The sequence below is a fragment of the Bos taurus genome, chromosome 1 (genome assembly GCF_002263795.3).
Source record: "Bos taurus isolate L1 Dominette 01449 registration number 42190680 breed Hereford chromosome 1, ARS-UCD2.0, whole genome shotgun sequence".
In the NCBI taxonomy this organism is placed as follows: Eukaryota; Metazoa; Chordata; class Mammalia; order Artiodactyla; family Bovidae; genus Bos; species Bos taurus.
The window spans coordinates 72,426,154-72,439,053 of record NC_037328.1 but is presented as its reverse complement, the minus strand read 5'-3'; the positions used below and the strand labels follow the sequence as shown (position 1 = coordinate 72,439,053).

Sequence of the window (12,900 nt, the reverse complement as noted above, 5' to 3'; positions counted from 1 at the left end):
TGTTCCAGTTTAAACAATAATTTAATGGTAAAGTTAAATGGTCACCCCACCCACACTGCACTTCCTCCAGGACTATTTCTCACGATGTTTATCTTTAATTACAACAGGCGGCCAGATCTAGAAAGTGGAGACTAATCCAGGCTCCATCCAGCTTCCTCTCCTTCTTCCCTTTAAATCTGACCACCCCCCATCTTGTTGTGGAAGAACTTATTTAAGCTAGCAAAGACACCAGCAGGCATTCTACAGACAGCTGCAAGATTTAGGTGTACCCAAGCTTGGCTCTAAGGTTCCTGTTCAGTTCAGCTCAGTTGCTCAGTCGTCTCCGACTCTTTGCCACCCTATGAACCACAGCATACCAGGCCTCCCTGTCCATCACCAACTCCCAGAGTCCACCCAAACCCATGTCCATCGAGTTGGTGATGCCATCCAGCCATCTCATCCTCTGTCATCCCCTTCTCCTCCTGCCTTCAATCTTTCCCAGCATCAGGGTCTTTTCAAATGAGTCAGCACTTTGCATCAGGTGGCCAAAGTACTGGAGTTTCAGCTTCAACATCAGTCCTTCCAATGAATACCCAGGACTGATCTCCTTTAGGATGGACTGGTTGGATCTCCTTGCAATCCAAGGGACTCTCAAGCGTATTCTCCAACACCACAGTTCAAAAGCATCAATTCTTCAGTGCTCAGCTTTCTTCACAGTCCAACTCTCACATCCATACATGACCATTGGAAAAACCATAGCCTTGACTAGACGGAACTTGGTTGACAAAGTAATGTCTCTGCTTTTTAATATGCTGTTTAGGTTGGTCATAACTTTCCTTCCAAGTAGTAAGCGTCTTTTAATTTCATGGCTGCAATCACCATCTGTTTCTGTTAGTCAACTGAAAAAGGAGGACATCTAAATGGTTGTACAGAAGGGGAAACCAATCTATTGTCCAGGAAAAATAGGACTATTTGACTTCAGATGGGCCATCAGGGAGGCACTCTGCATGTGTTGACAGCATCCCAACATCCTCACTCCTATGCCTGTGCAGACAACAAAGCCTGGGACTGGGGTGCCCACGGGCCAGGACGTCCCTGGCTTGTTCATGAGGTAGCGCTGAACAGGCAGGATGGTGGATGGAAGCAGTGAATGTAGAGCTGCCACATGACTCCATGCGTCTCCCCCTTCCCTCTTGCCTTGGGCTTCTCTCCTCCTTTCCTCCCCATCTAGACCTTTAATTTCTTAAAAGCACCTTCAGACACAGAGAGGAGTTTAAATATTTTTCTCATACACATTAAATTTGTTGCCACTCTGATAAATGGAAGTCTGGGAATCTTTTTATTTTCTTCCCAAATTACATTTCTGGACAAGAATTATGCTTGGCCCTGGCATTTTATGATTATGTAAGTGTGAGGTTAGTTAGAAAATCATTTGATGGAATTTTGAATTACCAGCAAAAATCAACTATTTCAGGTAAAGACAGAAAACATTTGAGAAAAAGTCTGAGCACCCAAAAACTGTCTGCATCCAAGGATCAGCCAATAACCAAAACCTTGGGAAGGTCCAGGCTGACAAAAAGAGGCATTCAGTCAGTTTTCTGCCTCAGTGAACTTTCAGACCCAAAGTCTCAAACTGGGAGTTCTTGAGCTGAATCCGGTGTACCATTTGGAGTTTTTTGGCCAGCAGAGTTGATTACCACTATTTTAAAATCAGGAACTCTTACATTAACAACAGATTTATGGCTTTTCTTGGGGAAAAAAATCTAAACACCTGGCAGCACTGGGCTCATATTCATGCAAAACAAACAAGATCATCAAAAGCATCAGTTAAGAACCAGAGCATAGATGGGTGTTCCATCAACTGTTCTCCATCCTTTTGTGCCACAATCCATTTTTAAACCTTCAAAAGCTTGTATTACTTCCTGAAGGCATTTACCTGAAATTACACTGCTACAGGCTAGATCCTGAGTTCCTGAATCACAAATGATTCTTGTGCCTGTTATAAGATGTTACATTAACTAGATGATCCTCTTTGCTTTTGAGAGCCCAACCGGACGTTCTCTCGTTTTAAAATAAAAACCACTCAGTATCTGATCCCAAATGTGACATGGCACGTGGACTGGAGACTGAGGCTCCTCTGCTCTGTCCATGTAGGTGGCTGCTGGGCACCTAGACCCGCAGCTGATCCAGGTATTCCATTTACCCACATCTCTCTCCCAGGTTGTGGCTGCCTGTTTCAGTCTCCTCTGCACCAACAAGGCCTCAAAGGTTCTCTATACTCCTTTCATACAAAATACATTGCTTAATCATCTGGATCAGGAGTCCCCAGCCTCTGGGATCTAATGCCTGATGAGCTGAGGTGGGGCTGATGTAATAATAATAGAAGTGAAATGCAGAATAAATGTAATGCATTTGAATCATCCCCAAACCACTCCCTCCACCCCCAGTCCATGGGAAAATTGTCTTTCACAAAACTGGTCCCTGGTGCCAAAAAGGTTGGGGACCACTGATCTGTATGATGCCTTTAATCTCTGAAAGCAGCTGAGAGGATGTGAGGTGTGAGTAGAGAGATGGCCCGAAGGACCAAGATCACACGGTGCTCTTCCCAAACTGCTGACATCTTGGCAGGAAGGAAGAGGCAGAAGAAATGCAGATGCTTCCCCTCTGCTCCAGTTCCGGTCATTCCTTCTAAAAAAATATATGATTCCCCCTTACACTTCTACCATGCTTAGACACGATCTTCCAGGTTGAGAGCTGAATACCAACGAATGATAGTCACATTATTAAAATGTGAAAATCTCATTCACTGCTGAGCCAAGTTAGAGCACTAGAATTATATTCCTTTCTTTACAGTTCCAAGTTCATGATTCTTGGATCCAATGAGATAAGATGGTCCTAGCAGTTAGGGAAAGGGTTTCCCTTGCTTATGCTCTCTGAGGACCCTGGGCTTCATTTATTAAGGGAGGCAGTGTTTCCTTATAGGGCCAAGGGGGATCAAGGGGAACCAGAGAAGCAGCCTAATGGACTGGCACTCACTCCACGCTTTCTGATAGTAATGAAGCCCCACAAGCAGCTCCCTGACCTCATATTTCTGAAGCCCATCTGGACAGCAAGCCTCATAATGAGTGTTCACTATAGAGGCATGGACAGGTAGATTATTATATGGGAAGCAATTCTGGTTCCTTGCATCTCCTTTTACAAACAGTGATAGAAAAATCTTGAAGACAGGAATGCTGGGGATGGCTAGGTCCCTGGATCAAAGTGCTCCTATGGGCAGCTCCTGGATATGGGGGGTCAATTCTGCCCCCTCCAAACAAAAGATCATAGGAATGCTCTACGATTAACAGTTAACGGCCCGTAGTCACCCAATGCAAGGGTAGGAGCTAAGGGGTTCATTCCAAACTCCGGTCCAGGTGAAACGCCTGATATTTCTGCAGTATCAGTTCTGCAGTCAACCTCGAGGCAGAGGGCCTCAGGGCTAACTATCCATTTCAACCACCTGCAGAAATGCAGTCATGTGGCTGAAATGTGTGCCCAAGGTGGCCGTGAAGCCATACTGAAATTCCCCTCACGTGGAGCCAGTCACGCCTAACTCAGCCCTTTTCACACTGTTTGTCACAGAAAGTCCCTCTGGTACATGTGTCACCATGAATCAGCTATGCTATTTTGCCTTTTTTTCCCCAGGAAGATGCTTACAGATAAGTCTTTTTTTGCTGCCTAGATTACAAAGGAGGATTTCTCAAGAAGATGTTTATCTGGCAAAAGAAACAAGTAGTAATGCAAAAAAGGACAGCCTGTCATCCTTTGCTGGGCTTCTTGCCAACCAGGGCCCCCAGAGGAGCCATCCAGGGTAGTGGTCCTGCCAATGGGGCTGCCAGCTTCTGGAGCACAGGGTCGAGTTTCTCTCTCCTGCTCAGCCAGGCCCACGGCCATAGCCTGCCGGGGAGTTTTCCATCTGTGAACAGGGCCAGGTCCATCTAAGCATGCTTTCTGGAGGCTATACCTGCACAGCAAACCCCAGTGCCCTCCCAAGAGACCTTTCAGAAGAAAGACAGAAACATCACATATATACACACATACACGCCTTAGAATTCTGACAGCAGACTATGAAACTGAGGATGACATGGGCACAGAGTAAAGTTCCCAGTCCCTACAGTAAAGCTTCTTTGTGGTTCATCCAAGGGAAACCTCTAAACAGCAGCAGCAACTTGGAGTTTGCATTTTGGGTGTTTGAGTCTTTACTGAATTCCAACCGCCCATCTCCCTCACATTATAATCTCCTTGAAAGCAGGAACCATGTGATCTACCTCATAATTCCTCAAAGCTCGTAATCTTGTGGTTCACACATGATGAACCCAATAAAAACTGAGAATAACAATGCCACGGATTGTCTCTAAAAAGAAAATAAAAGCGATTTCTATAAAAACACCAGCGATGGGCCTATGGACTCTTACTTAAGAACTGGTTAACACATTGTTGAGGAAGTCCCCTCTTATTAAACAATGTCTTGTATTCAGTAAAAATCTACTGTGTGCCGGGTACCTGGACTGCACCCTCCAAAGTGAGCATGCAAGTTGGCCCCGCCCATCTGCCCTTTCATTTCCTCACTCATTCTTCCCATGACATGTGTGTCAGGCACCCTGCCATGGATCTGACTGATTCAGTAGTGCCAGAGGACTCATACTGCCCAGGGTGACACAAGAGCTGATATGAGCCGTGTTTTCAGAGAAGGGAAGTCCCTCACATGGTCCCCACCAGGACCTCATCTCAGCCTGGGTGCTCAGCCTTCAGGAGCCTCCCTGACTCCATGACCTTCAGATGACATTGGATATTCACAACTTCCCCGGGGGGCACAACCATCAGAGAAGAAATAATTACATTAACAGTAACACAGTTCCACTTGGGTTTTCTGTATGCAGCTTTTTCCTTTTAAAATACATTTTCCCAATGTTGCCATTAAAAATAATAATCTTGTAATATTTTTATCTCTACCACAGAGCAGGTATTCTTCTCTCCTTTTATTAGTGACTCCTGAAGGGGCTACATCACTGCTGCCGGGTTACACGGGCTCCGCAAAAGCAGTCAGCCTTGTCTTCTAACTCCCAGGGATGAAGGAATACAAGGCTTCTTCATCAGCCACTATTTTAAAAGCTGGCAGGCTTTTCTCTCTGTACTCAGATTTAACTCTAATAGAAACTGACAGGTTCAATCTTGGTTAATTTTTTTTAAAAAACACAAGAACAAGAGCCAAGAAATTCATCCTCAGGTGTCAGCAGAAAGATGAAAATCTACTCTCTTTCATCCGCAAGTCGTAGCTTACTCATCCTGAAATGATGGTGGTGGCAGAGTTACCTTATAATGCAGCGTTTCATGCCTGGTGAACAATGGACCTGGATTTATATGGGCTGTAAAACCTTCCAGACAAGACCGCCACGTTAACATCCCGACGTAAGACAATCTGGAGAGGGACGGAAAATGTCACTTGGCTAGACGTCAGAGCTGTGTCTGTCTGTTTTCCTCCCTCATATAAACTGATTTCAGGACAAGGAACTTGAAGACAAAATGACACCATGAGTTCACACAACCTCTCAGCTCCATATCCAGAAACGAGCACATGGAATTTTTTTTTTAATGATAAATTTAAAATGATATTTACCAATGAAATGGTTTGCTGACTGGGTTTTCTTGAAAATAATGGGAGTGTCTGGGAAGGGGCGGTAAGAGAAGATAGATAGGGATAAAGATGATGTAAGGTTGGCTCAGGGTTGATAATTACTAAAACTCCATGAATATTATAATACTAAAGCACCTAGAGTACTACATGATTCTGTCTACCTGTGTCTATGTTAGAAGCTTTCCAAGATAAAACATAAAAAAATACATATTGGGAGACTAGCAATGTCTAATACAGGAATACTGAGTTAGGGATAAGGATGGCCAAGACATGCTGTTTAGTGAATAAAGAAAGATGCACAAGGGTATATAAAGTATGAGTCCACTTACATACACACCACTGATAAATCTGTAGAAAATTTCTGGAAAAATAATCATCTTTGTATACTGCTTGAATTTTTAATGAAAAATTAGTCTTATATTTTTTTAAATTCAAGGAATGCAGCAGAGGAAGGAAAATAGTGGGGGTGAAAAATGAGACAAACATGTCCATGGACAAGAAACCACTGGAGCCAAGGGCTGGCGTCCAGAAGCAGGTAGTGGCCAGAGGTTCACTCTCAGTGGGGCACTGAAATGCCCGCCAGGCCCCCAGGCAGGCTCCCGGTGTGAAACAGGGGACAGGCGCCTGCCCCAGCGGCCTGTCCTCCTCACGCCCCCGCCCTTCCTCCTCTGCTGTGATCTTCGGCACACAAACCTTCTGCCTCTTTGAGCTCCTGGTTTCTGACAGAGGCATGTTAACATTTCACTCCATTATTGTGGACTCACTGTTTTCTCCTGGCAATACTGTCTGTTTCTGTTTTGCAAATACCTTATATTGCTTCTCCTGGAGAAGGCAATGGCACCCCACTCCAGTATTCTTGCCTGGAAAATCCCATGGACGGAGGAGCCTGGTAGGCTACAGTCCATGGTGTCGAAAAGAGTCGGACAGGACTGAGCGACTTCACTTTCACTTTGCTTAGGGTATATTGTTAAAGTATAAAACCCGCCTGCATAGATTCTAAATTCCTGATGGTGCTTTTCTCAAGGGATGGAGAAGAACACAGAACCCTAGCTGCATGGAGTCCAGGAAAGAAAGTCTCCAGCCTTTTTGTCTTCCATAAAGGGAGGCAGGCTTATATAGCAGGAAATTTCTCAAATATAGGAAGGGGGTACAGATGCTGTTTTTGTTGTTGTTTAGTTGCTAAGTCATGTCTTTACTCTTTGCAATCCCATGGACTATAGCCTGCCAGGCTCCTCTGTCCATGGGATTTCCCAGCAAAAATAATGGAGTAGGTTGCCATTTCCTTCTCCAGGGAACCTTCCCAACCCAGGGATGGAACCTGTGTCCCCTGCAATGGCAGATTCTTTACCACTGGGCCACCCAGGAAGCCATGACAGATGCTGCTGCTGCTGCTGCTAAGTCGCTTCAGTCGTGTCCGACTCTGTGCGACCCCATAGACGGCAGCCCACCAGGCTCCCCCGGCCCTGGGATTCTCCAGGCAAGAACACTGGAGTGGGTTGCCATTTCCTTCTCCAATGCATGAAAGTGAAAAGTGAAAGTGAAGTCGCTCAGTCGTGTCCGACCCTCAGCGACCTCATGGACTGCAGCCCACCAGGCTCCTCCATCCATGGGATTTTCTAGGCAAGAGTACTGGAGTGGGGTGCCATTGCCTTCTCCGATGACAGATGCTGAGAAGCCAAAATACCAACACTAATTATGCTAAATTATCAGTTGCTCCAGCTTTACATACCATGAGGGAGCTGAACCTCACAGGTTAAGTGACCTCCCTAAGGTCACAGAACTATGTGCCTGAATGGGATTGGATAAAGTTGCTATCGCAAATAAGAAGTGCTAGTCTGTGCCAGATACACTGTCTAATTTAGCCTTCAATCAACTTCACCATATATAGTATTATACAGTACTGCTATAATCTCCAGGTCTCAGCTAAAGAAACTAAAACTCAGAGAGGTCAGGAAACTCGCCCAAGGTCACACAGCCATGAGTGGCAGAGGTGGTGTCAGTCCCTGTCCTCCCCTCCTACTTCTGTGCTAGTCCTCACTTCCTTCCCAACATCCCTGACAGCCCTTCTCCAGTGCTAGGAATGGGAAAAAGAGGCCTGAAAGTAAGTTAGACACTTTTATTTCAAGCATCTGGAAAGAGGTTAGGCCGCCACAAATGCTATCAATAAAAACCACAAGACCTAAAAACGTAGAAGAGTAGACACCATTAAAATATAAACCGCAAAAGCAAATTCCTGCCTGGTGTCATTATCAGCAGTTGACAGGATTTGCCTGCTGCTTCCACCTCATGGTGGGTTTGGGCTCAAACCAGCATACAGCCAGCCAATGGAGCCAGGAGAGAATGAACCAGAAGCCCGTGGCCCGCAATAAAAAGCTACCATTCAACAGCTCCTCAGGTGGCCAGCCTCAAGACAGAGTGACCGTGACCAATGGCTGCTACCCCAGCTCCTCAACACACACACTCTCACTCACTCACTCCAGGCTCAGCAGGAGCCCTGTGGCCTGAAGCTAAGCCACTGCCGGGCTTCCTAGCTCCAGGGGCCTACCCAACTACCCACAGTCTGGCCCTGGCTCCTGCAGAGGGCTGGGTGAACCTCAGGCCTGGTGTCTCCTGAAGACTCTGAAGGCTGCCCCTCAACCTCCCACCTTCCCACTGGTTTCCCGCTTCCATACCCTTTGTTCCCATTCACTCAAGGATGTTATAGAAAAGCCAGATCACTCTCCGTTGCTAAAAAGGGGGGTTCTAACACCTGAGTAGGGGTAGAACTACCAAATGTAGAAAAAAAGAAGGGAAGAAAGGAAAGGAAACCTGTAGGATACCCAGCTACATTTCAATTTCATATAAACAATACTTGTTTTATGTAAGTATATCCCCTTACAACATTTGGGTTATACTTACATAAAGCAGTTGTTTGTTGTTTATCTGAAATTTATTTAACCGGGCATCCTGTATTTTAACTGGCAACCATATCTGTTGTGGGTGGGGTAGAGTAGGAGGTATATGGAACAACAAATCAGCTGGAGAGGAAAACACTAAGGGAGCTACGATGATGAAGGTGGGAAGGAGGAAGCGTTCTTTACCCAGAGTCTCTTTTACACCAGAAACTTCCATGCGTTTTATTTCATTTGAGCGTTTCAGCAATTCTGTGTATTAGACATATCTATCCCCACTTAGAGGTGAAAACACAGAAGTTCAGAGAATCAACCGACTTGCACAGTGCCACATGGGTAATTCGTGAAAGGCAGGACTATAATCCATGGTTTCTGAGTATAATCTGAGTCATTTCTTCTATGTATGGCTGCTCTGCCAAGTGATACACCCTTATGATTTTTATAGGTTATGCACAAACAGGGTCTAACAGTTTTCTTTACTTTTCCAATACACTCATAAGGAAGAAAATGCTCAATGGCATCCTGGATTAACACGTATTTGAAACACAGCTATTTATGACTAGAAAGCACTAGACCCTTCTCTACTTATTCCAACTAACCACACTGCCTAACTAACTAGAGTTTCCTAGCAAAGAAGAAGAGAAAGAATCAAGAAAGGAAGGACAATGTTCCACCCAAGATGACCACTGCTCCCCAGTTTTCAGATGAGGAAAGTCATGAGACATTTGACTCAACAAAATTTTACAGGGGCCCAAGAGGAAAAGGGTCCTTAATCAAAATGCTAGCATCCCATGAGACATCATTTTCTAGAACACACAGCTGACGTGGTGCTATGTTTGGGGCGGCGGGGGGGATTGTTTTTTTAAAAAGCTATTTGTCAAAAGTACAGTGGGAAATACTTTCTCTTCCAGCCCCTCAAGCTTCTAACATTCATGGCACACAATCAAAGGGAAACAGCCATAAAAATGACTTAATATGTGCCTTTTTTGAAGTATAGTAACTCTCGGACAAGTGACTATAAAAATAACACAGCTGAGAAGGTCTAGATTTATTTCTGCTTAGTGAATTTCCAGATCAGAATGCGCTCTGTTCATCAGCTAAGTTTGCTTTTGTGCCATTTGGTTTCTAAATTTTCCTTTCTTTGCACAGATGCTAACAGATTCTGTTTATGATAAAACCTTGCCCACCTCACAGTCTACAGGCCAGTTCCTGGGGGAGGACCGGGTGCCTACAGAGGAAGGCAGACGGCCACGGGGGATTCCCCACCAGCTACACCAGCCCCGTCTACGGAGATGGGCCTGAAGCTGTTCTGGGGGGCCTGGCTCTGCCAGCCCTGGTTCAGGCCTTGTTTACTCCCCTGCCTTCATTCCCCCCTCCCTATAAACACTCACACCCGGGCACAGACTGCAGAGTGGCAGACAACTAACACTCGGTCTTTAGGGCTACTGGAGCCTCCAGTTTTCTTACGGAAGATGGCAAAAAACCACAGTTCCCTGCCCCGGCCAGCACCAAATGCTCCCAGCCCAAGCATGAGACAGAAGGCAAGTATCAAATTACTCAGAGCCGGTGGGGACAGATCAGCACAGGGCAGTCACTGCAGACTTAATTATCAGAGGTCTTTAGAAACATTTCGGCTGGAAGGGGATGGAAGAGGGGAAGAGGAAGTAAAAGACTTTTCATTTCTGTTGCTTCTGACAGACTGAGCCCTACAAACAGGGCATCTTCTGGACTTTATCACCAGCCCGGCTACAGGAGTCTCCTCTGTCTCATGTCATGATGCAGAATGAAGGATTCTGAAGATGAAGAAAACTCAATTTCATTTTGGATCTAAAATCTTTCAAACATTTCCTTTGAAAAGCCTAATTAAACTGATTTTCGATTTCACTGTTTCTAAAATCTCTGATGTACAGAAAAGATAAATTCTGGCCAATACCATTTAAGTTAAGCATGATCAGGTTTTCATCTGTATTGCATGAGAAAAATTCCAAACCATGGCTTGAAGGCCTCACATCTCTAATTGTACTTAATAGTCAGCCTGGTTTAACGATCCTCGGGGCACGGGCCCTGTGTAGAGGTGAGGAATTCACCAGCTGACAAGCAACCTCAGGATGAGCAAAGATGACTCGGAAATGGCGAGGGTCAGAAGGGCTGGGATCACAAATGCCAGGGCCAGAGGACGGTGGTCTCAGAGCCCACCTGCTCCCACCCTCAGATGGCAAGGCCAAGCGTGGTGACCAAGCTGGGACTAGCACATAGGACATCCGACTCTTGGTTCAGTGTTCCTTCCACCTCCTCCCCTGGTTAAACCAACAACCACAGACCTAACATACGCCTTGTGTGAAGGTGAAGGAAGGGGGTAGGAAGGGGTGGGGCTGTGCTGCTGTGAGTGCAAGTCACAGAGTGAAGTCTCCTCTTCCCCACCCACAGCAGAGTAAGGGGCTCTACTGCGTGACTCCAGGGCAACCTGTGAGAGGATTATGTAAGGGAAACAGCCCACCTGGCCCAGGAGTTATCCACTCACTCAGGGGCCTTGCAGGAATTTCCTGTTATGTGATCTGGGTCTTGCAAATAACTACAACCCAGCCAAGGCTGTCACTCTCCTCTCTCTGAGAAATGTGTGTTCTTGAGTCACTAGTTGTCCTGCGGCTCTCCAAAGACTGGGCCTGGCTCTGAGAATGCCCACTGGGAGTCAACATGAGGGTATGCACTGAGAACCAAGGGTAGGCCAGCTCAGGGGGCAGCAAAACCCCAGCTCCAGGCTCTGGGGGAGCCATGGCTCTGCCCAGAGGAGGAACAGTCAGCAATGTGGAAGTCTCTGTACCCAGGGTCATGGGCCTGATTTATAATGAAAACCTGCAGGTGCTTCTGCCTTTCCTTCTCTTTTTAAATGTTTTTAAATGGTAAGACATATATTACACACAAAGGAATACACACAAACACATGCACAGCCCCTCAAGTGGAGCACAAAGCACTGCAGCCAACCAGGAGCAATGCCCACCCGTGTCCACGCCCCTCCCATTCCCCCACCCACTCCGCAGGTAACTGTCACGCTGCCGTTTGGGGCCATCATTCCTTGGTTTTCCTTATGACATTTACCACTTGCATTTACATCCCTAAACAGTACAGTTTAGTCTTGCCTATCAGTGCACGTAGGTACCTGTCTGCTCATTTTTATTTCAAGTACTCAACTGGATGAATGTATTATATTTATCCATTCTGCTGTCTATGAGCATTAAGCTGTTTTCAGTTTGGGCTACTAGAAATGATGCCACAATGAATACTCTTGAACGTGTCTCCGGGTTCTCAGTGCTGGAGTTTCTCTATGCTGAGCACCTGATAAGGAAAACACTATATATAGAATAAGAACACACTCTTGACTCGACTGGTCGATGCCAATCTGTGCACGAAAGCTGTGCGGCCTCTCCCTCCCTGAAAAACACTGACAAACCTGCTCCCCCTACACAGAGGAGGGCTTTCTGGTGACTCAGAGGCCAAGAAAACTTAGTTCATCACCAGACAAGCAAGTTAAAGCTGCATCTCGACACCTCCACTGTAAGACAGAGCCTGAGATTTTAACATTCTGAGCTGAACCAGAACCCAAATGGCTGGGCTTTCCACAAGAAAAAATGTCACCAACTGTCCCAAATGAATGAGGTAAGTAAGCATCTATGGTCTTGGTACAGACCCCCGCTGCCCAAACTATTTACTGTAAACAATAAGTACAAAAGTGTCCCTAAGATGTTGAGTGCAGAAAGACGGCAGACCCGTGGATCCCATCTGCGGAGGGTGGGGGGTGGGGGCGGTTAAGAGGCAGGGAGGGTCCCTGGAGCTGCAGGCCAGCTGCCCCCACGCACCTGTACACGGGCTGCATCTCCCGTGCTATGCCAATGATGGCGCCTGGCAGGAAGTTGTCGAACTCCTCAAACAATTCCCGGATGTTGGTCTTGTACTTGAGGTCTAGGTCCAGCTGAATTATCCGCAGGATCTCTGGAGGAAAGACCAATACAACAATGAGACAGAGACATACCTCCCGGGAGGCTCAGTCATTGACAGAGAATGAAGTGAAAGGTGCAGCGAGTGTACTGGATTATTCTTGCTATCACCAAATAATGCAATGACACCACCAGAACACCACCAGAACAAAGGCCCTTCATCTACCAGCAACCCCTGACTCACTAGAAGCCTTCACAGAGGAAGACAACAGCCTCATTGCTTCCCTTCTGGTTGCAGACATCCACTGTAAAACTAGGCAACCAAATTCTCGAGTTTAGATGACTGTCTTGGTGCTTCTCTCTGCGGTACAGGTATTAAATGACCCATAAGTCATTGTTGCCTCAGCTTCTTATTACTATTTCT

At 46.1% G+C, this 12,900-nt stretch overlaps 1 protein-coding gene across 3 annotated transcripts in view; it reads right to left on the bottom strand.

Moving 5' to 3' along the window:
• The window catches only part of XXYLT1 (xyloside xylosyltransferase 1), a 174,084-nt gene that overhangs the window by 61,808 nt on the left and 99,376 nt on the right, over nt 1–12,900 (bottom strand). For all 3 annotated transcript variants that reach the window (NM_001075999.1, XM_059885276.1, XM_059885279.1), the window contains 1 exon segment: nt 12,399–12,531. In NM_001075999.1, coding sequence (NP_001069467.1) covers nt 12,399–12,531 — 133 coding nt within the window.